The 27,539-nt window shown below is 50.9% G+C and overlaps 11 protein-coding genes across 11 annotated transcripts; 9 read left to right on the top strand and 2 right to left on the bottom strand.

Moving 5' to 3' along the window:
* Nucleotides 1-107: 107 nt before the first annotated feature.
* On the bottom strand, nt 108-545 carry ABOM_001593 (uncharacterized protein; the record flags this gene model as incomplete). Its single annotated transcript, XM_022528723.1, has 1 exon — nt 108-545. The coding sequence occupies one exon, from the start codon at nt 543-545 to the stop codon at nt 108-110; it is 438 nt and encodes a 145-aa protein (XP_022393539.1).
* Nucleotides 546-3,152: 2,607 nt separating this feature from the next.
* ABOM_001592 (chitin synthase C) lies at nt 3,153-6,049 on the top strand (the record flags this gene model as incomplete). Its single annotated transcript, XM_022528722.1, has 6 exons — nt 3,153-3,230; nt 3,276-3,636; nt 3,691-4,052; nt 4,123-4,969; nt 5,022-5,205; nt 5,266-6,049. 6 exons carry the CDS (start codon nt 3,153-3,155, stop codon nt 6,047-6,049), a joined length of 2,616 nt encoding a protein of 871 aa, XP_022393647.1.
* A 555-nt stretch (nt 6,050-6,604) lies between these two features.
* On the top strand, nt 6,605-7,180 carry ABOM_001591 (MOSC domain-containing protein; the record flags this gene model as incomplete). Its single annotated transcript, XM_022528721.1, has 1 exon — nt 6,605-7,180. The coding sequence occupies one exon, from the start codon at nt 6,605-6,607 to the stop codon at nt 7,178-7,180; it is 576 nt and encodes a 191-aa protein (XP_022393541.1).
* Nucleotides 7,181-7,757: 577 nt separating this feature from the next.
* On the top strand, nt 7,758-9,641 carry ABOM_001590 (efflux pump antibiotic resistance protein; the record flags this gene model as incomplete). Its single annotated transcript, XM_022528720.1, has 5 exons — nt 7,758-8,009; nt 8,062-8,159; nt 8,212-8,559; nt 8,610-8,750; nt 8,807-9,641. The coding sequence occupies 5 exons, from the start codon at nt 7,758-7,760 to the stop codon at nt 9,639-9,641; spliced, it is 1,674 nt and encodes a 557-aa protein (XP_022393540.1).
* Nucleotides 9,642-11,339: 1,698 nt separating this feature from the next.
* Nucleotides 11,340-12,379, top strand: ABOM_001589 (DUF3632 domain-containing protein; the record flags this gene model as incomplete). The annotated part of the gene is made up of 2 exons (XM_022528719.1): nt 11,340-11,929; nt 11,989-12,379. The coding sequence occupies 2 exons, from the start codon at nt 11,340-11,342 to the stop codon at nt 12,377-12,379; spliced, it is 981 nt and encodes a 326-aa protein (XP_022393665.1).
* A 2,467-nt stretch (nt 12,380-14,846) lies between these two features.
* ABOM_001588 (uncharacterized protein) lies at nt 14,847-15,870 on the top strand (the record flags this gene model as incomplete). The annotated part of the gene is made up of 5 exons (XM_022528718.1): nt 14,847-14,893; nt 14,982-15,083; nt 15,142-15,198; nt 15,423-15,675; nt 15,745-15,870. The coding sequence occupies 5 exons, from the start codon at nt 14,847-14,849 to the stop codon at nt 15,868-15,870; spliced, it is 585 nt and encodes a 194-aa protein (XP_022393636.1).
* A 356-nt stretch (nt 15,871-16,226) lies between these two features.
* Nucleotides 16,227-17,880, bottom strand: ABOM_001587 (acyl-CoA dehydrogenase family protein; the record flags this gene model as incomplete). Its single annotated transcript, XM_022528717.1, has 4 exons — nt 16,227-16,357; nt 16,425-17,032; nt 17,156-17,406; nt 17,545-17,880. The coding sequence occupies 4 exons, from the start codon at nt 17,878-17,880 to the stop codon at nt 16,227-16,229; spliced, it is 1,326 nt and encodes a 441-aa protein (XP_022393652.1).
* A 983-nt stretch (nt 17,881-18,863) lies between these two features.
* ABOM_001586 (alcohol dehydrogenase family protein) lies at nt 18,864-20,127 on the top strand (the record flags this gene model as incomplete). Its single annotated transcript, XM_022528716.1, has 6 exons — nt 18,864-18,982; nt 19,048-19,441; nt 19,516-19,825; nt 19,876-19,927; nt 19,978-20,022; nt 20,070-20,127. 6 exons carry the CDS (start codon nt 18,864-18,866, stop codon nt 20,125-20,127), a joined length of 978 nt encoding a protein of 325 aa, XP_022393653.1.
* A 627-nt stretch (nt 20,128-20,754) lies between these two features.
* ABOM_001585 (acyl-CoA dehydrogenase family protein) lies at nt 20,755-22,063 on the top strand (the record flags this gene model as incomplete). The annotated part of the gene is made up of 2 exons (XM_022528715.1): nt 20,755-21,246; nt 21,296-22,063. The coding sequence occupies 2 exons, from the start codon at nt 20,755-20,757 to the stop codon at nt 22,061-22,063; spliced, it is 1,260 nt and encodes a 419-aa protein (XP_022393635.1).
* Nucleotides 22,064-22,617: 554 nt separating this feature from the next.
* ABOM_001584 (N-acyl homoserine lactonase family protein) lies at nt 22,618-23,661 on the top strand (the record flags this gene model as incomplete). Its single annotated transcript, XM_022528714.1, has 4 exons — nt 22,618-22,724; nt 22,777-22,924; nt 22,975-23,228; nt 23,304-23,661. The coding sequence occupies 4 exons, from the start codon at nt 22,618-22,620 to the stop codon at nt 23,659-23,661; spliced, it is 867 nt and encodes a 288-aa protein (XP_022393664.1).
* Nucleotides 23,662-25,442: 1,781 nt separating this feature from the next.
* Nucleotides 25,443-26,194, top strand: ABOM_001583 (TNT domain-containing protein; the record flags this gene model as incomplete). Its single annotated transcript, XM_022528713.1, has 2 exons — nt 25,443-25,523; nt 25,586-26,194. The coding sequence occupies 2 exons, from the start codon at nt 25,443-25,445 to the stop codon at nt 26,192-26,194; spliced, it is 690 nt and encodes a 229-aa protein (XP_022393650.1).
* Between the last annotated feature and the right edge of the window lie 1,345 nt (nt 26,195-27,539).

Here is a 27,539-nt window from a genome sequence, read left to right as displayed (position 1 = left end):
CAACTTCAATCGCTTTTCTGACTGTCCTCCTAGAGTATCCCATGATAGAGGGTGCAGCCGATGACCATATACCAGGCCATCGCCTGTGACCTCCGCCCAAACAAACCTCAAACAAAAGGCTGCACAATTCCGCCAAACGCGACAAGCACCAGAAGCAACACATACTTGATATCCAACTGCGTAGCCACCGCGCCGTTCAATCCAGTTGGGACCGGGGTTTCATCCTCCGTTGCGCTTGCAGTTGCAGTCGCAGTTCCCGTAGCCGTTGCATTCGCATTGGTATTACACCACACCTGCCCCGCTGCAGAGCCCTTGATCAGACACTCCGCAAGGTCGCCAACGGTCTGGCTCTGCGCGAGACAGTAATAGTCGCAGTCCGAGTAGGAGATAACGCTGGCAGAGCCACAGCAGTTCGTCATTAGGGTGTGGTAAGTGCTGTTCATGGGCATGGCGCATGCAGCATCGGTGGTTGGGATTTCGTAGAGCTTTGCGTGGCACGATGATGTTGCTGTGGCGGCGGCGGCGGTGGTTTTCATGGCGGGCATTTTGAATGGAATTATTATCAAGTGAGATGTAGTGTTGTGTTTGATTGACTAGACAATCGCGGATGGCCCACTGGGAGAAATGGTCTTCTAGTAATGCTCATTGAGGACCCAGGACATGCTCTTGATTTGCTATTTATATACTCGCACGAAGGTGATATTCATGTCCAAAACTGGAAAACTATGAATAGTGTTGGGCTCACAACAAGGCACGGAGTACAGGGAGTGACTTCAGTACACATACACCCTATATTAAGCAGGTATGAGGCAGGCTGCATGTCATGGCACGATTCTTCGTAGGCCTCTGTCCACTTCGCTTAGATGCCTGGGGTAATCTTTGTTGCGGGCTCGTGTTTAGTCTGAGCGGGCGGGCTGCAGTAGCCAACAGTCACAACTTCCAATTTGTGAATTGGGGATATGTATTGGTGCTATACCGATGCGATGGTTCAAGGTCTAGACTATTTCAATATTACGCCTCGCCCTTCGTAGCTGCATACCTATCATGCTCAGCCGTGGGTAAGCGAGTGCTCGGCCTACCAGCTGCCTTGATAAAACCCACTCCACCATCTAAGCCCGGGCTCATGTTACTGTCTCAAGATAGGCAACCATATACTCATCCCGAGGATCCCGAATCTGGAAGGTGTATCTTTTTTTTTTGGGATTTAGTGCCGGGGGCAGTGCAGGGTGCTGTGGCGAACCAAATCCCCACCACGGATAAATCTCCCCACAATGAGGGAAAGCTCGACGTATTTTCTGCGGAAGTCGACCTAGGCTCATGTCACCTTATTGCGATTAATCTATGTTGCAATGAACTGCAAATATGCATACAGCAGTTATGCGGTTTCCTGATCAAGGTTCAGGCAAGGTACGGAGAGGACTATCGGTGCTAGACGCTGCCCGTGTGGTATATAACTAACCCTAAATGAACTAGCACACAGTCTACTCGATGGTATCTAAACCAAGCATAGTCTTTATGCAGGATGGCTAAATCGTCGTAGATAAAGTATTTTTGTATTCGAAGGCTGGATTTACTTCAGGATAGTTGTGCATATTTTATGTACCGTCTCCAGTTGTACTTTCTCTCCTTACTATTGAAATCACCAACCCATCGTTCACAAACATGGACTGGAGCCATACTGATTAAAATGAAATCCAGGAGCACTTTGCTGCCTGGCTCCAAGCACTCTCACAACAGCTACCTGCATTGGCGAATGGACTCTTTTGGTTTTGTTTTGCCGTGAGGAAGAGCTATATATCCGATCATATATATATTGGACCATTCGTGTCTGGAGACGACCCCCTCGAGCCTTTGTCTGACGAGATAGAGGAGCTGGATGAGTTTTGTGGAGACGAAATGGAAGAATGTGGAGCGGACAGAAACACGCACTCGAGATAAAGTACTTCTTAAATCAGAAGGTGGCCCATTTTAGTACCAAGCCCTCCCTCAAGCCACCTCGGGACTATGGCGGTGGCTTGAATTCTCGCCGCAGGCGCTAACCGATTCACAAATACTTGCAAAGCATTTCTCTCAATATTTCGCATGATACCCCTTGGAGACAGCCTGCCGAAAGCATTCTGAACCGTAGAACGACTAAAGTTGCAACGAGAAACTGCCTTATACGCGGCATATCATTAGTGAAGTGACTATTGCTATCCAAGAACCCCAGATCAAATTTGAAACGGCTCACGGATACATAGCTCTGTTCTATTTTCTGTTTTTTTTTTTTTTTTATTTTTTTATTTCCTCTATCAATTCAGGAAACCAAAATGCCAAAGTTGGTCGTCAGCATTGACCTGAAGTGATATAGCAGCCAATACCATAATTCCAACCGCACTGTTCCATCCGCCTTGACCTCCAACGCCCTTCAACAAATACGGTCTCCCTCTCACACATCGTCGCCGATCTAACGCCGAGGATAAGCGACCAGCGATCGGAAGTCTCCACTGTTTCAGAATCTTCTGGGAAAAAGACTTTGCCATTGACTGTTCGTGGCATTCTCTGGACCCACTTGGCTCCCGTAGACCAGCCCACTTATTCCTCCATGGCTACAAATTATGGTCAAGGAATTCGTCACCAGCTTCATATGCGGCTAGAATTCCTCACTAGATCCAATGCATGGCGCAAGAGGCTAGCGTTGCTGTTATAAATTGCATACTAATAGTATCTCGAGATAGATGCCGGCTCCCGTTACGCCTCTTTTAATGGATACAGCGTTGTAAGATGCAACTTCCTAGATTTAGCGTAGATGAGTAGTCTCAATTGTCATATAGCCACATATAGCTATCTTCAACTACTTCAGAAGCGGTTGCAAGGAGGTGCTGGTCCTACCGCTGCGGCTCTAGCACTAACCGACTGAGCTTCTAGAAACCACAGTTATTCTACATGATATTATTTTTAGACTTTGTGTATTTTATCAGGTCCACATGCTAAGTATCGAGTAGAACCACAGCCTGAAAATAGGTCTAGGCTACCGTTGCACATCAGGGGTTTCTTCCATCATCTCCCGTCGGGTTTGGTTTACTTTTCTCGTCCTTCGCTGATAGCGAAGCCTGTCCTTACCTTTGAAACTGGATTCGGGCTACCCGAGCGCTCCCTCCCCAGACATCAAGATGAATAACAGGCGCCCCAGCACTTCAGCCCACACATCAGACGGCAGTGAGAGCGGCCACGGGGCCCCCTACCAGGAGGTGAGTATCGCCGGAACCATCTTCACCAGAATCTAACAACCCCAGGAACACTCCTTCTACCCAGAAGCATGGGACGAACAACAGACATCACTCCTCCACCGGAACAGCCCCAGCCAGTACAGCTCGCCGTTCGCCGATCCCGTCGCCGAATCGGACTTGCAGAGGCGATATACGCTGCATGATCCCGGTCCATCAATCGGCGGCGTCCCGGAATACGAACCGACTGAGTTGCGTGAAAGGAAGACTCGCACCGGGCTGCAGCGGTACGGAACGAGGAAGATCAACCTGGTGAAGGGAGCTGTGCTGAGTATCGATTATCCGGTTCCGAGCGCGATTCAGAACGCGATCCAGCCGCAGTATCGAGATGCCGAGGAGGCTTTCTCGGAGGAATTCACACACTTGCGATGTGGGTAACTTGGCCGCGGAACTTGTGGTGAAGCTGATTGATGATCTTGATTAGATACGGCGGCGACGTGTGACCCCGATGAGTTTACCCTGCGCAACGGATACAATCTTCGGCCGGCTATCTACAATCGGCATACCGAGTTGCTGATTGCGGTTACTTATTATAATGAGGATAAGGTCCTGACTGCGCGTACTCTGCACGGAGTTATGCAGAATATTCGGGATATTGTTAAGTTGAAAAAGTCCGAGTTTTGGAATAAAGGAGGCCCGGCGTGGCAGAAGATTGTTGTCTGTTTGGTCTTCGATGGGATTGAGCCCTGCGATAAGAATACGCTGGACCTGCTGGCCACAATCGGGGTCTACCAGGACGGTATCATGAAGAAAGATGTAGATGGCCGAGAAACCGTCGCGCATGTGGTGAGTTGAGGATAACCCAGTGGATCAGGGCAGCAATGAACTGTTAGAGCTAGGCAACTGACAACAGTAGTTCGAATACACGACCCAGTTATCAGTCACTGCTACTCAGCAACTCGTGCGACCTCAGGGTGACGAATCAAGCAACCTCCCACCGGTGCAGTTTATATTCTGCTTAAAACAGAAGAACAGTAAAAAGATCAACTCGCATCGCTGGCTTCTCAACGCTTTCAGCCGCATACTCAATCCCGAAGTGGTTGTGCTCCTGGACGCAGGCACGAAGCCTGGCTCGAAGTCCTTGCTCTCGCTGTGGGAGGCCTTCTATAATGACAAAACACTGGGTGGAGCGTGCGGTGAGATCCATGCCATGCTTGGCTCGGGCTGGCGAAAGCTTTTAAACCCCCTTGTTGCTGCCCAGAATTTTGAATATAAAATCTCGAATATTCTGGATAAGCCATTGGAAAGTGCGTTTGGCTATGTCAGTGTGCTGCCGGGCGCTTTCTCTGCGTACCGATACCGGGCTATTATGGGCCGTCCATTAGAGCAATATTTTCATGGCGACCACACGTTATCCAAACGCCTTGGGAAGAAGGGAATTGAAGGTATGAATATCTTTAAAAAGAATATGTTTTTGGCGGAAGATCGCATCTTGTGCTTTGAACTCGTGGCCAAGGCCGGGTTCAAGTGGCATTTAAGCTACGTGAAGGCAGCCAAGGGCGAGACTGATGTCCCTGAGAATGCGGCCGAGTTTATCAGCCAGCGTCGTCGCTGGCTGAATGGCTCGTTTGCGGCGGGCCTCTACGCGATGATACATTTTGGGCGTATTTACCGCAGCAGCCATAATCTCATTCGATTGTTTTTCTTGCATCTCCAAATGCTTTATAACATCTGCCAGCTTATCATGACCTGGTTTTCTCTCTGTGCGTTTCCAATCCCTCCGGTTTGATTCTTGCATACTGACATTTCGGGCAGCGTCATACTGGCTGACAAGCTCGGTCATCATGGACCTAGTCGGCACACCGAGCACCAACAACAAGGAAAAAGGCTGGCCCTGGGGCAATGATGCATCGCCGATCGTCAATACCTTTCTTAAATACGGCTACCTCTGGTTGCTGATGCTCCAGTTCATGCTAGCCCTTGGTAATCGACCAAAGGGGTGAGTGCTCCTTTTTTTTTTTGTCCATCACGACTGTCAGCAGCTGACCAAAAGTACTAGAGTTGTCACCCTCTACACCATCTCCTTCCTCTACTTCTCTCTCGTGCAGCTCTATGTTCTCGTCCTCTCCTTCTACCTAGTTGTCAACGTCTTCACCGGCGGTATGCTAGACTTCAACTTTGATGATGGTGTCGGCGCCTTCATACAGTCCTTCTTCAGCTCATCTGGCGGTGGAATCGTGCTCATTGCGCTGGTCACCACATACGGGTTCTATATTATTGCGAGTATCCTCTACCTTGACCCCTGGCACATCCTAACCAGTTCCTGGGCATACTTCCTCGGCATGACCACGGGCATCAATGTGCTCATGGTCTACGCGTTCTGCAATTGGCACGACGTCTCCTGGGGCACAAAGGGATCTGACAAAGCAGACGCCTTACCGTCAGCAACGACTCAGAAAGACGAGGACGGCAAGAAGAACTTTATCGAAGAGGTTGACAAACCACAAGCCGATATTGACAGCCAGTTTGAGGCTACGGTGAAACGCGCCTTAACGCCATGGATCGAACCCGAAGAGGACGAAGGCAAAACCTTAGACGACTCGTATAAGAATTTCCGAACCGGATTGGTGTGTTTCTGGGTCTTTAGTAACTTGCTCCTGGCGTTGTTGATTACCGCCACGGGCGTGGATAAGATCTGCTTGACGAATACCTCGACCACCAGGACGACCGGATACTTCCAGGCTATCTTGTGGATTACGGCGGGCTTGTCGACGTTCCGGTTTATTGGGTCGTTGTACTTCCTCGCGCGATCGGGAATTCTGTGCTGCGTGTCTCGGCGCTGATTCTTTCTCGCTTGTCATCAATAGACTTAGATGCCCATTTTCGGAGCGGGCCTAATATGTACAGATTATTCAAAATGTCATTTGCCTCGGTTCACGAGGCGATGTATAATTAGGGCCACAGACAATCTTTCTGTTTTAGGCCGGTGCAGCTGCATATGCTCCGGGTGTACACCGCATATGGCCGCAATCGGATGGAGTTGAATTTCAAGTTATATTGGCAGGCCATACGGAGTACGTAGGACGATAGTAGCATGATCAATGAACTCAGAACATCGCCTGACATCGTATGGGGGTTTCTCGAGCAAATAAACGACGACCACGTCTATGGGGTTGCAGTAGCACGGTGCGATTGACGAATCCAAACCTCATCTCCCGCGGGGTAGATGCAGCCATCCATCACCTGCACACCATGTTGGAAAGCGGGCCACATGGGGAGATAAATAATTGTCATGTTGTTGAAAACAGAAAGGGGATGAATTGGGATAGACCTACTGTGCCAAAATCTTACCTGTTCACCGGGGCGACGTTTCCGCAGATTTCAACGACATCGACATCATGTCTGTCAGCAGCGTTTCCCTCTCAGGCTCTCACTCTGTCTCGAAGACTACTGTACCCAGTATAACGCTCATTCCGAACCATGGTGTCAAAGGCGACGCCCATGCGGGACCAACTGTCCAGCACCGACCCTTACGAACTGCCAGGCCGTCTGACGTAAACCTGCGCCAGGTCCACCTAATGCATGCGGAAATCCTTCAGCGAGTGTGTAAAGACCCTGCGACCGGAGTGAAGGACATCGCCCTCAGGCCAGGACAACTGGGGGAGAACATAACTACTCAGGGCATTGATCTGCTCTCACTGCCCAAGGACACAAAATTGCTGTTTGTGGACGGCAAGACAGCCAGACAGGACGCACCAACTCTCAGACTGACTGGTTTACGCAACCCCGGTCCCCAGCTTGACGCTATGAAGAAGGGGCTGAAGGACCGCTTCTTGGTGAAGGATAGTCGCGGTGTGGTGGTCGGATACATGGCTGGTGTCATGAGTGTTGTCGAGAAAGGAGGTGACATTCGACCGGGAATGGAGATTGTGGTCCAGAAACCAGCCACAAACCTGGCTCTTAACTGTATTTAAAGTGAGTTGCTGTACATCTTGCGGTGTACCGCTGGACAAGTCGTCCGTCGACCTCGGCCTGCATATATGCGGAAGATGTTCAATCGAGAAATATGTTTAACACACCGACCAAGCGTGCTACACTCAACACTTAGAAGCCAAATTGGTATTCTGCAGTGCTTAATTGGTGGTAAAGAACCGACCAGCATGTTCGGGATGGGTTATGAGTAGTAGCAATGTGTTCGTTGATAAGAAGCCAAGGGCAGCGGGGAGTCACCCACTATCACAGCGGAATAAATGGATCAATCGGATTCAACTCGGATCTATAAGTATATCTATCATCCGGGAAAACCAATCGGTGAGGTGCGTCCTGTGGGGAAAAGGGAAAAGATAGAATTGAACGACGAGTCGCTGAGGGCGTTGATCGGAAGTCCATTTCCGTGTTTTTCCACCATCTGAAGAGATTTCTGGTATTTTACGCAAGTGGTGTAGCCACTGCGTTGAACCTCCGTCTGTTTCCTCTCCTCATTAACCCCTGGCCATTGCATTCAGCCTATGCTACAAAAGCATTGCCTCAGTGGGATTTTGACAGGTCGCCATGTCGCTGATACAAGCTCTCCAGCTAGAGATCCAGCCGGAAAAACGGGCTTCTGCGCCCGGACTCGCCTCCTCGCTCAATTCCTGTCCTGGGGAGTCTGGACAACGGACTGAGAGCCAGCAAGCTTCACTCAACGGCGACTCGCCACCAGAAACTGGCCAACCAATCTTCGAACGTGTCTCTTCACATGGCACCACACAAACCCGAAGGCTAACAGTCACCGTGCTGCTCATTCTGGCAAACCTCGTGCAGGTAGACCTCGAACCAACCCGGTTAGCAGATGGATTAGAGCTGACGGGACCAGATGACAGTCAACTTCGCTGGAATAGCCGGTGGCAGCACATTGACCAATGCAATGGGTGTCGGGGCCACCTATGCTTCCTGGATCGGAGCTAGCTATGCGTGAGCATCATCCTGCTTCATCAACCAGGGCGTAGGAGCTGACCGCGTATAGACTCACACAAGGAACCTTTGTCTTGATGAGCGGTCGCTTGGGAGATGTGTTTGGACACCGGAAACTGCTCCTGATCGGTGGAGCATGGCTGAGTCTGTGTGTCCTGGTCGGTGCCTTCCTCAAGAATTTCTTCGCCTTTGTCACGATGCGTGCCCTTGCTGGTGTTGGAGGTGCTCTCATTATGCCGAACGCGGTAGCAATGATATCAGCCACAAACCCGCCGGGACGCGTCCGAAACTTGAGTTTGGGTTTCTTTGCAGCGTCGGCACCATTGGGAGCTTACTGTGGAGCGATCCTCTTGGGCGCCTTCCTAGAGAATACGGACTGGAAGTGGTTCTTCGTCTTCATGTACGTTGCAGAAGGGGAAATGGGATAGGATTGATGCTCACAGATTATAGAGCTTGTCTCGGCGCAGTGACCTCCGTCGCTCTGTGGATTCTAGCTCCATATGAACCGCCAGTCGACCGCCACGGAAAGATAGATTGGATCGGCTCCGCTTTAGGCACCAGTTCCCTGATTCTCTTTAACTTCGTTTGGAAGTAGGCGGCCCCCGAGCAAGGCACGATGCGGATAACGAGCTGATTCACTCTCACAGTCAGGCACCCAGTGTTGGGTGGTCCACCCCGTATGAGATAGCCCTTCTCCCAGTATCATTGATACTCTTCGGCGGCTTCCTACTCTGGGAAAAAAGATTCGCAGCGCAGCCCATCATGCCACTTGAGATCTTCAAAGCACCATCCTTCCTGACCCTGCTTTTAGTCATTCTCCTGAATTACATGGCAGTGGGTACACTAATCTGGTACCAGGTGCTCTGGCTACAAGAAGTGTGGCATTGGTCGCCACTCCACTTTGCTGTCGGATGGACCCCGTTTGCCATCTGTGCAACTGCTGCAGCGTCCCTTGCTGCCTGGCTGATTCCTCGTCTCGCAGCACAGTGGATCCTGGCCATTGGCACAGTCACTATTCTAGTCTCCACTGTCCTGACGGCCACCGTGCCGCTGCAGCAATCATACTGGGCCCAGATATTTCCGTCTGTAGTTCTGTTTTCGTTCTGTCCAGACTTCGTTTACACGGCGGGACAGATTATTGCAAGTAACTCCGTCCGTAGACACCAGCAGGGTATCGCTGGTTCTATTATTGGAACACTGAATCTGTACGGCAACAGTCTGGGACTCGGGTTTGCGTCGACTATTGAGGTGGAAGTCGCTCGGCGATTCAACAACCATATCATGGGCTATCGCGCAGCGCTGTACTTCGGTGTTGCCATCAGTGTGGTGGCGCTGATTCTCGATGTTTGCTTTGTAAGACTGGTCAAGGACGAACGTGAGGGTTGGGAGGAAGAAGACCGCTTAGCCCTCCATGAGATTGAACTTCAAGGGCGTGCAGAGGCTACAGGGGCTCAACTACCAGTTGCACCGGTCCGGTCATAGGATTCCTAGTGTGACGTGGATGGGACACGAGAGGCTCGGGCGGAGAATAAACATGCTGGGTTGTTGCAATATGGGGCGCATTGGTTGCTCAGTCATCACTTGGGAGATCTCTTTTTTTTTTTTGAAAAAAAATTTCCTTTTGTTTCTTACGGCATTCCGGTGTTTACTGATAAAAGTCAGAAGAGGCGTTCTCTTTAGCGAACCAAGTTATGCAGGAGCTAAAGTTACATACCAATTCATCTTCTCGGAGATAATTTCATTCGTATTTTATATTGCTCAGGTTATGCAGACGTCATCAGTGCCAGCATGGATGGATACTCCACCAGCTACAATACTTAATTATAGCATGTAAGCCAAGCCCTCTATATAGAATCATATCTTGGTCGGTACACCTTACGTTTACCAGTAAGATGGAAACGATTGCATTGAGACATAGCAACTTGTAGACAAATCAATAACACTGCAAGAAAAAGATGGAACAAAGCACACATCACCCTCCTCCCCCAACTCTCCACTTGCGAACGTGAGAGAGGGCCAGTCATGACAAGTCCTACCAACGGCAGGTACATGACTTTCCGATATCCTCAGGGGGACAAGTACACGGCTTAACAGGCCAACTGCAGTGGCACCCATTCACACTGCATGTGCCCGTACATGTCTAAGTGGGACATCCTTGTTAGTTGATACAGTGGGAACTAGTTATGGCTATTCTCACCCTTCTACCGGCTTCATCAAGGGGCTCTGGCTCTTCCTCGACGCTGTTCCCGATTTTGTTGGGTTCGGAGATGGCGGTGGCAAGCAGAGGGCCAGCCAGGGCTGCGAAGAGGAGCATGTTCGAGATGAGCTTCATGTCTAATGATGACAGGTGTTTGATGGGCAGACTCGAGCGATTCGGGGTTTTACTAGAGAGAACAAAAGATGTGATCTTCGAGGTTTTAATTAAAACAGGAGGAAGATCTTGGAAGAAGGGTTCATGCTACAGTGGCCTTACGTATGGCATGTCTGTGATCGTTCCTCCCTACTATCGGTACAACAACATGGCCTCCAGTCGCACTTTGCCATCGTCAAGGTAGTATTGTAATTGAGACCGGTGCATGAGCTTTGTGTATGTAGCCTCCCGAGATATTGTTTAACTAACTGGGCGGGGGATCTCAACTGGAACGTTTTCAACTGTGTTTTGTTCTTCTAATTTGCGCAATTCCGTGAGTGACCTCTTGTGATGGCTGGCTGGGCCTGAGTCCTTCCACTAAATAATCATAGAACGAACTCGGGAATGGAAAGTGGTGATCTAGACGCACCAGCTAGCCCACCATGATTGAAAAAAAGACATCACTATAACAGGTGAATGTCTGTTTCATCGCATCCCTAGACTACTCGCAGAAGGTCTATCTTTTATGGCTGAAAATCGATCGAAAACTTCCCCACTCATGCTAATGAAAGAAGTCTTTGCCTCGCACAAACGGCACGTTTATACCTACTAAACTCCATTCAGCATAACAATGCCTCACATGTTCTACATTAGGCTGGCTATGATTGGGGACCATAAGTAGTACAAGATTAGGCATCCAACTTGGGGTTTTCTTTATGTTTTCCAGTCAGGATCACTGGCCTCACTACTCCGTACTGTCACCACCTTTCTCTCTCAGCCTGACAACACCGTCCCTTGGCTTTTCTCTACTACTATCCAGTTTCATCATTATGGCCGACTGTCCCAGTGGAAACTGCAGTGTGCGAGTTCTTACCCGCGAACAAAAGCGTCAAGAATTCGAATACGACCCCGCCAATCCCCAGGAGACCTGGCAAGACTTCCGATGGAGAATACTCAACATCAGTCACGGATACCTTGAAGGTCATTGGGACATGCCGTTTGTTGAACAGGGCTTGCACGACTTGTGGGACGAGCTCATCCACGTAGCAAAAAGACACCCTGCGGGCAGTGCCGAACATGACCGACTTGTGACACTGATTCTGGACGTTCAACAGTGCGGGCCCATCGAGCGCAAGAAAAAGGACGCCCCTGCCGATGCGGAACCAGAACCGGTAGTCTTGCCCAATGGGCAGCGCCTGTGGAGTGATCTGCCCTATCTTGTTCAGGAGTTTCAGGATGCCTGGATGAAGGAGTCCATGGGTTATACGGCAGCGCAGCGAGAGGGAGTAGCGGCGCTCACGGCTAGACTCTGTGCTGTTGGAGTTTTCCCGTCCGAGCTGGGCCGTTGCGCGCTGTGGCTGTTCAAGGAGACGTTTGAGACGGAGAGACCCTTAACGCGGGCCGAGGGAGAGCGACCAAGGTTTCTGTCCCCGTTGTTGAGCTCCTTCCCGCATGTCTGGCGTGGTTGAAGTACGGCAGCTTCAAGCTGGTCACATTCACAGTAACAAATCATGACTACCCACCTCCATCTATGGGTGATGACGTCCAAGCTTCAACTGCACCGGGAGACCTCGCTCCCCGGTCTGAGTTCCCCTGCAGTGGCTTCAGTATTCCCCGATGGGTCTTCTGGAGGCGACGCTACAAACACTTTTATCATTGTGGCAACGAACAGATTGCCAAGCTGGCCAGGGCTTGCTTTGAAGAGGCGGTGTTTAAAGGGGCGAGGATGGGCATTGAACTCCCTGGCGAGAAAATATTTCTCGTCAGGATCTTTGAAGCTCTTGATCTGGAGATGGCCGCACGAGGCATGCCAGGGAGTGTGGATCCTGAAGACATTGAGATTGACATGGATTGGGCCGAGGAGGATTGAGTTGCGGACCATCTTTCCATGGCTTTCTTTCAGTTCGCATGATCCACGCAAACGCCGATTTACTGTTGCTATTCACGGTCGTTCCCATTATTGAAGCTTTTCCTGTTTCCCCGCCGTAGCGTGACCTGTCAGCTGATCCTCTTTCTCGCGTATTTACCTCTCGTCTTTTCTTTCCTTGGTCCTTCTTGATATAGGTTTATTACTATCGATAGGCTCCCTAGCCAAACACTCATCCGTCATTCTCTAACTGCTTCTTGCGGTTACTACCCAGCTGGTCCAACCTAGGTGTCATAGTCAACACGTATTTATGTTATGAAACTGCATTCTCCCCGCCAAGTAATATCCTTTGAAACCCCGTCCGAATACGTTCTACGACGCTCGATGACCGGTGTATATATCCCTTGGCTCAGTGGAGACCTGGCTTGGCGTGACACAAAGACAGTCAATCAGTAGCAGCCCCATTGCTTGTCTGGTATGGACATAGATCCCATTGGCGCCCAGTTTTAGCTGTCGGGTTCGAGCCCGTGCTGGGGGGGTGAGCAGAATCATCTGCACGTGGCAACGGGCCTGGTTTAATTCATAAAGAATCTCCCCGCATTGTGCGTCCGGGATTCGATTCCCCGTCGAGTGCTCAGTGGTCACCAAGGACCTGACAAAGAAAACCAGGTATATCCCTTACGAGTCACAATATCCTGAATCATGGACAGTTGCCAGGTTGTTGCCGCCAGCGTATTACATGATTACCGCTACATCCCCCTGCATTGATGAGTGATATGGGGCCCACTGCACAGGTCGCAAGAAACGTCATTGTCTCGCGGAGTATTAGGTTTCGCAAAATCCTCCTACGAAGCCAGGGTTATTGACAATAAACCTTAAGATACATTGGTGACGCTGTACGCTGTAGATCGCATTCTCAGATTGGGAGGAGCATGGCATGCGTCTGGCGCAGCTGATTGGTTTGGCGGATGATCAGCATGAGAACACATACCGGCCGACATCAGGGATGCCCTGCACTCAGTCACCTCGGGTCAAGTCTTTTTTCGAGGAGATGTCCTGTCCTGCACATGATTTCTACCGTGTTCAATGTGAAACACGAATACCAATCATACAATACAGTCACATCCATGATGACTCGTTGCCCCGTGGGCGGAAATGGGGATCGGCTCCACCCGATTGGCGCCCCCCCAACCTGGGTGGCTTGACAGGCACGTGACGGACTCGGTCTTGGAACCGAAAAGACAGCCTTACCGAGTCGGTATTGATAGTCTGATATTCATTACTGTCTTTACACTTACTATATATACTCTGCATAGTACTACTAGTACTGACAACGCACCATTGGCGGAGAATAATTCCCTCGTTTATATGTCTGACACGGACAGTCTCACGCCCCGACAGGATTTGGGGAGTCGCACCAGGTATGACCCCTGCACCACCCGATATATTAATAGATGTGGATAGGATGGATGGAGTAGTGGGATCCTGTTCATTAGCGCTGTCGTACCAGAAGAGGAAAGTCCTGCGCCATGGATAAGTAGGGAAGGGATGGCATGTGCACTTGGGCCTCAAACATACTAGTCAGTTGACATCAGCCACACCCATGAAACAACCACTACCACTCCTCTGGACAATTGACGTCCGTTACCTAGTCGTAGTGCAGAGTTATGTTCATGACGGCAGCGGGTGCATTCATAAGGACGACCAAAAGCGAATGAAACTGCACATTAGGCAACACCATTCTGACCCAATCATGATTCAGGGGCAGTGGAGATCAGTTTGGGCCGTTGTTCTTAATGATTGGAGCTTGGCAGCGGAGTCCCAGCCTTAAGGGGCTGCCTGGGACGTTCTAGTGGTCAATAAGTCGCGCTTGGCAATCTTCATGGTCTGTCCTGGATGTCAGTAGCCATATCAAGTGTATTGTGTCGATACTGTTGACCGGAGTCAAGTCACTGTCGGCCTCAGCCACAACAGGGCCTCACCGATCAAAGTGATGTGCTGTTAGCAGGGAGTTGCCCATGGTCCGTGATCCACATTGCAAGACCAACGGCTAGGCGCCAGCATTCCCCGACAGATTGAGACTGCACCGACGAAGGAACAAAGGGTCAGAGCCAAGACTCCGTCGTACAAGGGGGCTGCCAATAATTAGTTGTCAATGAAAATTCCATCGCCAGATCCAATCGTGCTGGCGGAGGTGGACCCCAGGCGTCAATTGCAGGGCCAAGAGAACCGATGCGTCTACCAACAGGGCTGAAATCACCGCTATTAGTTCTGCCTGTTGGTCTGGCTTCCCCCCCCCCCCCGAGCCTTATAAGTCCACTGTTACTTAACCCTTAAAACCTCCTGACCCGTTGCCATTTCCCCATACTCTCTTTTTTTTTTTTCCCTTTTTATTTACGTTGGCTTGACCTCCGTTTCTTTCCTCCATCTCCCTCCGTGATACCACCGTCGTTCCCTCCCCAGATACAACATGTCGTACCAGCAGCCTTACGGTCAGCAGCCTCCTCCCCAGGGATAGTAAGTAAATTCCTTCTGCTGATTCTCGCATACCCATTGCGCCGGTTCGCAGTGGTTGAGCAACATCGCCGCTAACGCGTCGCATTAGCTACCCTCCCCCGGGCGGCCAATATCCTCCTCCCCAGCCGATGCAGTACCAGCAGCCCCCACCCCAGGAGGAGAAGAAGGACCGTGGCTGTCTGACCGCCTGGTAAGGATGATCCACCGGTATCGGCGAAGACGAAAGAAAGAAACGCTGACGGCGACAGTTTGATGGCCATGTGCTGTTGCTTCCTCTGTGAGGAGACCTGCGAATGCTGTATTGAGTGTGTCGAGTGCTTGTGTTGTGGATGTTAGCGATGGAATTGGGCTCTTAATTGTCATTCATTTGTTTTCTTACGCGAATCGCTTCGACGTGATGGCTTGATGTTTACCTTCTTAATGCTCTGCAGCTTGTTGACCTATACATTTCCATGTTACCAATATATTGATCATGTGACTTTCGACTGGGTCCCCTTCTCCGGCATGACTAATCGCAGATCCTTTCTAGTCAGTTTGCGATTCGTGCGAAATCCTCTCTTGGCAACTATCTTCATCATTGTCTCAACCGGTCGCAATCATCCCGACCAACCTCTGCTACCGATGGCCGCACTATGTATTACAAGAGGGATTCGTTCCAGGCTACGGGCCATGGCGGCTGGGCAAATGCGGGCGGGATATTGGGAATGAAGCGGATTCAGTGCGCGCGTCGCTCAATCATCGGTTACAGACTCTCGGCGATGCGACTCGGCACGTTTTCATCGGTAGCGCAACACTCCGTCGAGAAGACACACAACCCGCTCACTTGGAAGCGTCTGAATCTTGGTCGATAGTCGTCTCGCCACGCCTGTCTATCCCAGTTGCAGCTAGTTGCAGCAACTGTCACATTCGGCTCGCACCCATATCGTGGTATCACCCATGGTATTCGGAATTCACGACGTGGACGCGGCCAAGAGTAGGACGACTCGACTCGTTAGTTTCTGTCAGCTTGGCCCGACGTGTCGCTCTCTCCTGTCGGCATGGTGCTTTATGATGGTGCAGATCAACGACGTGCCCTACGTTCACCACCCTCCCGTCGATTATCACCGTTGATCTGTTATTCCGATACGTGGTAATCGCTATGGTGAGCACGGTCTGTTCTCAAGCGCCGTAAACAATTCGTAGTGTACCTTGACTAGCGGTACAGGTAACATGAACATAGCGAATCTACTTGAATGTCTACTGTCCCCTTGCTTCTAACTGCGATATCTGTATGTATAACCCAAAATTATACCAAGTAGTCTCAACATAGCTAATACAAGGTCATCCAAGCATCCTAAATCTTCGCCTGGCCCAACTTCTTCTCCTGCGTCTGGTAAATCTTCACCAGCTGCCTCACGGACAAATCCAGCAGAACGTCCTCCGAACCACCCGGAATTCTGGCCACCGGGACATCCCTCATGATAGCTATAACCGTCAGTCACCAACCCCAGCCATTGCACACACAGAGAAAGAAAAAAAAAAAGAAACATACCTTCAACAATCTCACCCTGCCCGCCCTGCGTCAAGCCCGCGCCTCCAAACAACAACACCGCACACTGTGCACACTCATTCAACACCATCGCCGCCTTGGCCTTGGCCAACGCCGTCACACCCCCGAGCAACCGGTCCGCCTCGACCTTCTCCAGCTTGCACAGCTGATACAAAATCTGCTCAATCCACGCCGACACCGTCTCCAACTCCGCCCCGGCCTTCGCCAACCGATGCCGGACCACCGGCTGGTCCATCAGCGTCTTCCCAAACGCCTCCCGCTTCATGCAGTACCCGAACGCCGCGGACAGCGCCACGCGGGCCTGTCGCGTACATTGCACGGAGATGGTCAGGCGCTCGTGGTTGAAGTTGGTCATGATGGTTCGCATGCCGTCGCCTTCGCGGCCGATGAGGTTCCCGACGGGCACCTGGACGTCGTCGAGCTCGATGTAGGTTGTTCCGGCGGTTTTGGTGCCCGAGACGTGGATGCGGCGCATTGTCACGCCCGGGTGGCCCTTCAATGGCACGACCATCACCGACAGGCCGGCGGCACCCGGTCCGCCGGTGCGCACGGCCATGGTGGTGTAGTCGGACCAGATTCCGTTCGTGATCCTATCTCCGTTAATCACTACGTTCCAAACTACCATCCCACAAACCCTGACACAGCACCACAAACACATCACACGCCAAAAAAAAGCAGGCAAAGAATACAAAAGTCAGGGAAAGTAAACATACCATTTCTTCGCCCCGTTAATGATGTAAAACTTCCCATCGGCAGACTTGGTCGCCGTGGTCGTAATGTTAGCCACGTCGCTGCCCGCCTCGGGCTCCGTAATGGCTATGCAGGTGCGTTTCCGGCCAGTGAGCATGTCAGGCAGCATGCGCTCTTGCAGCTCCCGACTCGCGTATTTGAGCACGGGGGGGATCCCGAACGCGAAGCCCGCACTGAGACTGGTACCGGGGCCAGCGAGGCCAGATCGGGCCATCTGTTTCCTCATCAGTCTTGGATCTTCCATGGAATGGTGCGGTGTCGTGGCCTGTTTATCCACCTGACATCACGCATCACCTGCAAGCAAATCGCACCCTAAGAACAGGCCAAAATAAATAGAAGAGAGAGAACACACCTCATCACAGTAAATGCCCGTATAAAGATAATCCCAATCCTCGACCCTGACGCCCAGAATATCATGAATCCCCAACCGCTTCAACCAATCGACCGGCAACGGGGCCGGCAGATTCGGCAGCAACATGTTATGCTTGCAGAAGGTCTCGAAGACATGGTCCGGGACGTGGCCGTCCTTCTCCCATTCTGCGGCGTGCGAGATGAGGTGCTCCCACAGGAATGCGCGGCAGGCTTTTTGGAACCGCAGGTGGCCTTCTGTGTAGTAGGGGCTGGGGAGGTTGCGGAGGTAGGGCGGTTCGGAGAAAGGGATGGGGTTGGGGGAGTTTGTCGGGGACATTCTTTCTTTCCTGTTCTTTTTGGGGGGTTGCTTTTCTTCTATCTGGTTGAGTTGGTGTGCTTTTGTGTATCTGGTGTGGTTTTATGGGCTTGACGTGGTCAGGTAGAAGTGGAATGTGTGGTTTTGATATAATACCTTGGAAGGGTCAGGAATGTAGTAGTAGTAGTAGTACTATATAGGGATCCATGGTTCGGATCGAGGTCCCCGCATGAGAGCTGTTGAATGCCGAGGCGATGGGCCGTTGGCCAATCACATGTGGTTGATCGGAGAGCTACCCCCGGTCCGAACAAAAGATGGTTGAGGTTTGAGTGAAGAGTTCCACGGTGGTGAATTTAGTTCAGCTGTGGACTTGTTATGTAGTGGTGTTGTCCTCGTTTTCCATTGAGAGAGTTGTGCACGGGAATTATGTACTAGTTATTATGTATATCTGTACCCGTGGTGGGTTGGTTGGTGATATATTCTGCAGGTTGGTTGCCCTAAGTGGGATTATATCATCAGGTGTACTGAATGCCATAAGGTACTACACATTGTTGCCTTGATATTGTACATGGATCAAGTATAGAGAGTAATAAATATTAATTGCTCTGAAAGAACAGAAAAGAAAACTAAAAAGGACGCATATACGTGGATACGACTAAAGAGAAAGCGAGATGCAGTCCGCGCTAAAGTACATACTACTATGCAGGAGGTATGTATATTGAGAATCCAAGTCTAGACACGAAGAAAGACAATAGCCCACCTATACCATCTTCTCCGAACTATTAGAGGGAACCTCCGTCTGGGCTCACAGCTGGGTCAATCTTGCCAACACACCGTGGTGACAACGTTGAACATGCAGGGGTCACAGCCGAGGCAGTTGTTGTGCCCCTCAAGTGGGGGTGATCGAGAGGAGTAAGAAGGAGTTCCTTTCACTGTACACTGGACTCCCAACTCCGCACACCACATCTCTAGTAATACACACCATAATCAACGAAATGTCCACCATGCAGGCTGTTGTCTTCCAAGGTCCTCTCAAGGTCGCTCTAGAACAGCGACCCATCCCCCAAATCCAGGAACCCACCGACGTCATCGTCAAAGTGCGCTATACGGCACTATGCGGCAGGTAAGTCACATGGTTGTCGCGGTGAAATGAATCAAATTCTAAGATAAGATAAAAACAAAAAAAAGTGAACTCCACGTCTTCCGCGGCCACCAGCCGTCTGGCACGGGCTTCATCATGGGCCATGAATTCACCGGCGAAATTGTTGAAGTTGGCTCCGCGGTCCGCGGCTTCAAAGTCGGCGACCTCGTCGTCTCCCCGTTCACCGTCAACTGCGGCGAATGCTTCTACTGTGCCCGGAAATGCTCCTCGCGCTGCGCAAACGGCAAGCTGTACGGCTCCGCCATGCTGGACGGCGGGCAGGCTGATTACGCGCGCGTGCCGTCCGCGGATTCAACCCTCGTCGCGGCTCCCGCGGCCGTGGATGAGAAGAAACTCGTCGTGATGGCAGATATCCTGCGACGGGGTTCTTCGCGGCCCGGAATGCGTTCAAGGAGATGGATCAGGCGACGATTGAAGAAAGTACGGTCTTGTTGTTTGGCTGTGGACCCGTGGGGCTTTGTGCGTTGATCAGTGCGCTGGATTATCGGCCCAAGCATTTGATTGCGGTAGATAGTGTTCCGTCGCGGTTGGCGTTGGCGAAGAGCTTGGGGGCTGAGCCATGGAATTTCCAGACTGATGCTGAGGGCCTGAAGCAGCGCGTCAAGGAGCTGACCGAGGGTCGGGGGGCTGATGTGGCGATTGAAGTCGTGGGGCATAGCGATGCTTTGCGGATGGCCTTTGACAATTTGAGGCCGTGGGGTCGCATCTCGAGCATTGGTGTGCATAATGGGGAGATTCCTTGGACTGGCAATGAGGCGTACGGCAAGAATCTGCAGATCCAGATGGGACGGTGTCCGGTTCGCAGTATGTATCTGCCCCTTGGATGTAGGGTTTGTGTTGACTCTCGTTATTAGGTATCTTTGAGGATGCTCTGGAGTTGCTGGTTCGGAAGCAAGACTCTCTGGAGTAAGGTCTTCGCTTCGCTTCGCTTGGTGGTATGGCTAACGCTTTGATAGATTTATGGTTGGCGATATTCGGCCGTTGTCGCAGGCGATTCAGGCGTAGGTCTCCGACCCATGGTGGCAGACAGCTCACTGACTACTTCTAGGTACGATGATTTCAACCAGATGAAATCGCAGAAGATCATCTTTGAAGCGGGCAAATAGGTCCTGAAAGTCAAGTCACAAAAGGCTTTGGACCGATTGCATTTTGGCTGAGTAGCCCACTCGCAAAGACATCCTGTTAATGAAATGCTTGTTATACTAGTGCAATGAACCTGATGATTGGCGGAGTCTCTCGTCCAGTAGTAGCAATAGTGTGGCAGATACGTAACGAAGTTGAATAGATATCGCTCATTAGGAAGCATCGCTGTTAGTGCTGTTAGATCGTGATGAAGACAAGAGAAATGACCCGGTCAGATATGGCGTGGCTGTTTTTTAACCCACTGACTGACAGTTATGGAGACCACTAGTACTACGCATAAAAGAAACAAGTACTATCAGCTTATACTATCTCGATTCGTCTTCCTCAACTGAGAGATTATCGGGCTATTCTTCTGTATTACCTTTTCTCTTCTAGCAGTATTTCCTGCACGCGAGGGCTGACATTCCCCACAGACAGCAAGGCGCTAACGGAACAGATTCCGACTCGTACATCCCCGTCCCAGTGGCCGTCCATGCAGCTACAAAAGCGCCGATGCCATTTCCTCCTCCGCACATTTAATCGACTCGCGATTTCTCACAACTCATCCCGCATTCAACCCCATTCATATCCCACAAAACCAGGTCTGAAAGATGATCGACTTCGAGTTATCTGACGCGCAGACCAAAGTCCGGGAACATGCGCGCTCTTTCGCTACAGAGCACCTCGCAACTGCCCACACCCTGTACGAGAATCTGCCGACTCCACAAGCGAGGTTTTCTGCCATCAGACCTCTCTACGAACAGGCCGTCAAGGCGGCGCTGCTTCGAGTTCAGGTGCCGACTGAATATAATGGCCTGGGATACGGCCTCGTTGACATGGCACTCTTAACCGAGGAGCTGTATACTGCTGACGTCAGCGTGGCGTTGACTATCCTCGCGACCGGGCTTGGTTTGTCCCCGTTGCTTCTTGGGGGGACAGATGCGCAGAAGAAGAGGTATCTAAGTCCATTTGTGGACAGCAAGGGGGTGCCGCTGGCAAGCTTGGTGCATTCTGAGCCGGGCGGCACGGCTAATTACGGGACGACGGGGTTGAAGACGACAGCTAGAAAGACTGAGGATGGGTGGGTTATTAACGGGGAGAAGGTAACGCGGTGAATCTGTTTGAAAGCGCTTTCTAACGCCAATGAAATAGTTATGGGCAACCAATTGCACAGGGTGGGACGATCGCGGTGCTGACATCCAGTGCGTTACGTGTCGGTGTGAAGATGCTCCATACGCTACGACAGATGCCAAAGGACAAACAATGATTCTCCTGGTAACGAGAAAAGACGTCGCGGCTAATTCACCCGATGCGTATGCCGTGCTGTCTCACCCCGACACGATCGGCCACCGCGCCGTGTCTGGCCCCCATATTCGATTCCGGAACTTCATGGCCAAGGAGGTCATCGCAATGCCCGGCGCGGGAGCCGAGGTCATTGAAGCAGCGTTCACTGCTTCTGCGGGCTTAGTTGGAGCAATGGGCGTCGCATTAATGAGACGTTGCTTTGAGATGACGCTTCGGTTTGCTAAGTCGGACACAAGGAATGGCTTAGAGCCTATCATCCACAAGCAAAGCGTGGCTGACTTGCTGATCAAGGTGAAAATGCGCTGTGAAGCTGGTAGAGCCTTGACGTGGAAAGCTTGTTCTTCCTTGGGAAAATTTCCTGAGGCGGCTGAAACTGCACACCTGGCTAAGATATTTTGCTCCGAGAATGCGGTGCAGTGTGTAATTGAGGGAATGAATGCGGTTGGCATTCAAGCGTACCAGGCAAAATCCCAATATGGGGTGCTGCTCAATGATGCTGTGTGCCTGCCCATATTCGATGGGGGCAATGTCGGTGTCAGGAGAAGACAGGTCGAGGCTGTCTTCAAATCTGCAGGATATGATCCGCTGGCCTCGACCTTTGGCTCCAAGCTTTGAGTTGGTCGAGGGCTTTGATGTATAGGTGGTGCGGCCGTCTCAGTGTTCTGGCTGTATGCCCTGTCTCCCAATACCGTCTGTGCACGGACCAACACCGTTCTACTTTTCTTATCCCAGCGTACATTGCATACATCTCCTAAACCGAATTGGCATCGTTAGCATATAATCGTTAGGTCTCCAATAGCTGTGCATGATCTCGCACATAATGGTTGTCAATATAAAGCTTGGTGAATTTACGGAGAGGGAATCGGGGCTATCAGCGAGTTCCTCACAAGACCACATCATCTGGGTTCTTTTTCCGACAGGTAGAGCGCATGAGCCTATAGGACATGGTGCCCTGTGTGCCTGAGTGGAGATGACAAGGATACATGCATAATCACAGTGGGGAAAGAAAGGTACGAGTCCACTCGGCGTCAAAGAACGCAATATGGTGGCAATCAAGCGACACGTACCCCGCACTAAGGAAGCTCTTAAATAGACACGTTGTATCACACTACATACGCACCAACCTCAGCAACGCGTTAGCACAGGTATAGCAGGACTGAATCTCTGCAATGAATTCTCGGCAATTGGCCAAAGCGGCCATCCCCGCGTATACCTGTCCGGAGGGAACGAAAATGCACCTTCTGGATTTAGGGACCCTCAGCTGCGAGGAGGGATGGTGAGGGCAGACAATTTCCTACATACTCCACCGGGGCTAACAGTAGAGTCAGGCTCTTCATGGCAGAGGGCTCGGCCACTGCTAGCAATCCCCAACCCGCCCGGAAATGGCGAGACTTGATCGTGCTAGCGGGTCTCATTGACCATCCGGAAATGGGGCTGATTCTGTTCGAGACCGGATGTGCGGAGGACATTGAGATTGTATGCACAATTCGCGATGGGTGTCGGAAAGCCGCTAAGAATTAAAACAGAAATGGAATCCTGTGAATGCAGACATCTTCCCTCGCACGCGGTATGAGCCCAACAATCGTCTTCCGGCTGCCATCAAAGCTGCAGGCTACGATATCAAAGACGTCAAAGCCGTGGTCATGGGTCATTTACATCTCGACCACGCCGGCGGCCTAGAACATTTCCTCAACACCGACGTGCCGATTTACGTGCACGAGGAAGAGTTCAAGCATGCATGCTGGGGAGCAGGAACGAAGGCAGAAGAGGGTGCCTACCTGTACGTTGTTCCTCCACCCCCCCCCTCCTCCTGCATAGTTGCTCTGTTACATGCCGGTTTATTAACAAGCCTCAGTGCGAACTATCTCCCTCTAGATGGGTCTCTCAATTGGCAGACCTTCAACGACTCCCAGTTAGATCTGTGCACGGGGATAACCCTGCATCTCTGCCCGGGCCATACGCCGGGTCTGTGTATCATGCAAGTCAACCTGCCGCAGGATGGAACGTTCATCTGGACCACGGACCAGTTCCATGTGCGGGAGAACTACGACAATAATATTGCGCAGGGGTGGCTGCTGCGTGATCATAAGAGCTGGATGGATAGTACGAATTTCATTCGGCGGTTGCAGAGGCTATTCTCAGCGACAATCATCTTCGGTCATGACTTGGAGGTCGGCACTGCGTTGATCCAGCAGAAGCCGTTTTATGAGTGACATTGTCTTTGTGGCTGGTACTAGAACAAGATGAAGGGCTGTTCGTATACAACATCTGTGAACATAAAGATATGGATTTGTTGTAATTATGCAGCATCTTTTATTTTTCTCGCATCTGTTGGCTTTTTGGTTGATAAATGAGCGAGCAGCACACCTCGAGGATACGCTGTTCCTCGAATTTGCCTCCACGGCAGTGACAAGAGCACTAATCAATTCATGCTGCATGGTGATGGCTACTATCAACTAGTCTCGTCCCATAGCCTAGTGTCATCTTATAGCAATGGTAGAGTGACTAGTATAACGATTGTCGTGTAGATAGTGAGTATATGAGTATGGCAGATACGTTCCGGTCTCGCGATAGAAAGTTCTCTCGGCGATTGTGGAGTCCCGTGGGTGGGCTGCTATTGCATAGTTTTCCTGATACGTATGTCGCAGCTAGGTAAGGGGGACGATCCACGGAGACCGCCTCCACCGATCCTCCGTCAAGGGGGTACGAAATGGTTTGTACCTGCATGGTCAAACTTCTAAAAAATGTGGGGTATATACGGAGTGTTCATGTGGCGTTCACAGGCATTCCTTACGGACACGAGGGGATTCGAGATCTATCGGTATGGTATCCGTGGACTTGGGGATTGTCGATCTTTTCTAGTTATGTGGGTTGCAATCTTTGGCAAATTCTTGCTCGTGAGCGTCTGTGATCGCATTGTCTTTAAGTATACTCTGTACTCGACGACAAAAATCCGTCGGATTCAACCCTGGCAATTCCTGTGGGAGGACTTGGTCCTTCTCGGAAAGGTTATTGTTCAGCTGTGACCTATTTGCGATCAAGAACAGGAAATGGATGGAGGGAAGAGACAAAGTTAAACAAAGTGCCACGGGCCGAGCGGTCCGGAGACCAGCTGAAGAATGATGGAAACATGAACCAGTCGAAAGGGGGCACCGGCAGATTGATTATCAACAATATCTGCAGAGTTCCAAGCGGTGTGAGTAAGACTCGACAACCATTGGATTGACATCTCCACTGTCTGGCGGGAACTGAAGGTGAACGAGCTCAGAAAGGGCAAAAAAAGTCAGAGGAGCTGGACTGTGGAGACCCCGAAATTGAGCTGAGGGATCCACTTCGAGATTTTCCGGGAAGACCCTGCTGATCGTCCGGTTTCCTCGATCTCCAGCGGGAAACCGAGAGAGGGTTGACTGCAACAAGGCGAGGATGCAACGAGTGTGTGCATTGCTTACCACAGGATGCGCTTCTTGTCGAAGCTGATTTGTCACGGTGGGTAGAAAACGGACGGTGTCGACACGTCTTACGATTCACTTGGCGGCTGGGCCGGAGCTTTCCTCTTGGCGATCCCTGATCAGTAGTCTTGGCTGCCGAACTACTGATCCTGAGCTGCTCCTCATGTTCGTGCACTGGACTCCGCTTTCAATATGTGAAAATGTTGATTGGAGAAGGCCGCTTGGGCCGATATGGTCAGTGACCCCATAGTCGCGTCTAGTCCCACAAAATGGACTTCAGCTGGTAGGTTGCCATGGAGAGAACCCGTGAGGAGACAGTAAAACCGTGTGTTCTCGTCCATCCGACTCCTTGCCTTGCATGGAACAGCTCACACGAGATCCACCCCCGCCGTGCAAAGGGGCGAGATATTGGCCGAACTCGCATAGCCGGCCATGGACTATAAATGCGCCCGGTTTCCACTGCCAGACCTGAGGACGCCCTTTCTTTTTCACTTCTGTGGTCGCATTTCAAGAGCAATCCCTGTGCATACGCAAGTTTGAACAAAATGTATACACCGCTAGCACTGCTTTTACTCCCACTTGGAGCTTTCTCATTGCCGTTTGATAATTCTTCACAAACACTCGAGGTACTCCCTTCCTAAATCACGCGTGTTTATAGCTGTGATGGCTGACGCACTAACCTTAATAGGATTCTTTTGGGGGAAGATGCGGCGGAGATCCTTGTGAAGGCGTTCCTAGCACAGGAAACAGCGATTCCCTGTGCAATAACAATTTGCTAGGACCCAAGGTCTTTACGGCGCCAGATGACCCCGAGTGGTCTGAAATGTTCAAGGGATATAGCCCTCTCGGGTCGTACTGTCCAAAGGACTTCCTCCAAGAATTTGCACCTGGTGGCAAGCAGTACGTTTATCCTGAGCAGGACGGCGCATTGTTGGACTCGGTTGGCGTCCCCGTTACGACAGTATACACCCTTGAGGAAGGAATGGAGCTCGATCGGTTCGGAACTCAGTATGGAGGCTACTTAGCGCCAAGGGACACTCCATTCTCCTGGAGATCCATTCCGCCAAGCAACTTGAACAAATATCCCAACAGTCCGGAGTATAACTACTGGGTCTGGAGGGTCATCGAAACCTTTAACGTCACGGGTGGGCCAATCGCACCTTTCTTTGGGCAACCAGGCTATGGTTTGCAGTTTTACCACGAAGGTGGCTTGAAAGAGTTGGAAGACCAGGGAATCATCGAGCTTATTGATATGAAGAAGTACTCATGCGACGCTCCGCAGGGAGACTCGAAATAAAGTCGCTGTTGACTAGTTTTGGAATAACATAACAATGACAAACACTTGACGCTCCGACCCTTGGTTTGCGGCTTTTGCGACTATGCTTCCGGTTTTAGTAGGAGTAAGAAGACGTTTTTCTCGACAGACATGCATATAATATTTTCAGTTGCTCGAGCGACGCTCGGGATTCAATGGTGCCGAGATGTGCAGATAGTCTGAGAAACTCCACGACACCTTCATTTCTGTACCGCATGCTAAGCATGGAATCTCTCCCCCGAATGTAGTACGATCGAATTTTGGGAAACGGGAATCCCCGCGTCCTTAACCCCGGGTTTGCTAATCAGATTAGATCCTTAATCGACAGCGTATCTATTGTTAGTAAGCCCCCTGCCGAGTGGTGCGGTCTGTGAGACCTACCTCTCCGCGATAGGCCAACGGACTATGTTTGTGCATATCGTTATTCTCCTGCGGTCGGCAGAGTACAATCCCAAATGCGCCACCCCTCTGTTACTTCTTTCTTGCTATACTGCATCGCGCATCGGAATACTCGGTCTGCCATGAGTTTACCCGCCGGAGATCAACGTGCTTCCAATCTGGACGAAGAAAGCTGAGCTGTAGTCAACTGCAAGTGACTACTAGTAGTAAGTCTTATTAGCTGAGGATCGCATGATTCGATGACTCATTGTGGCCACCACTACCTATTAACTATGGATATAGGATTACGAACCTTGTCATAGTCGAGAACACTGTGATCGGGAACCCAGGACATCTGATGGCAATTATGGACTATAAAGAACTCTGCGCGATCACATTCTCTCACGCCTGGCGGAGATATAGGTCGCCTCGAAATTGAGAAAAAGTGTCTTGAAATTGCCTCTCCCCATGAATGCATCGTCGGAGTGATCGACCTTCGGCGGGCTGTCAGCGGAAACCTAGCTCACCATCTCCTCTCCATCGGACAGGGGAAATCCAAGCATGAGCGCATGTTTTCTTGTCGGGGTCCCAAAGAGGAATGAATCTTTTTATGAGTGGGTCTAGCCCCTCACTATGTATGAGTCTTCCAAGGTAACTACTAGCAATACTAGTAGTAATAGTAATAGTACTCCCTCAGAAGTGAGTCATATGACTCCCAGACTGAATTAAGATGAAAATAGCCAAGCCGGATCGAACCTGCTTGGCGTCGAGATCTGCGTCTGGTCGGCTTTGGATCACTGCAGTCGAGTAGCCCGCGGTATAAAGAAGCTGAGGAGAACCCACACACAACATGTTATCGGGTGGCTACATCACCTCATTTCGTGCATAATAAGGCCTTCTACGGTTTTCCTTTGACACAGCCTAGCTGTCCTTCGCAAGCGACTTGCAT

The sequence above is a fragment of the Aspergillus bombycis genome (genome assembly GCF_001792695.1).
Source record: "Aspergillus bombycis strain NRRL26010 chromosome Unknown contig00006, whole genome shotgun sequence".
Classification (NCBI taxonomy): Eukaryota; Fungi; Ascomycota; class Eurotiomycetes; order Eurotiales; family Aspergillaceae; genus Aspergillus; species Aspergillus bombycis.
This window is presented reverse-complemented; position numbering and strand designations above follow the sequence as displayed.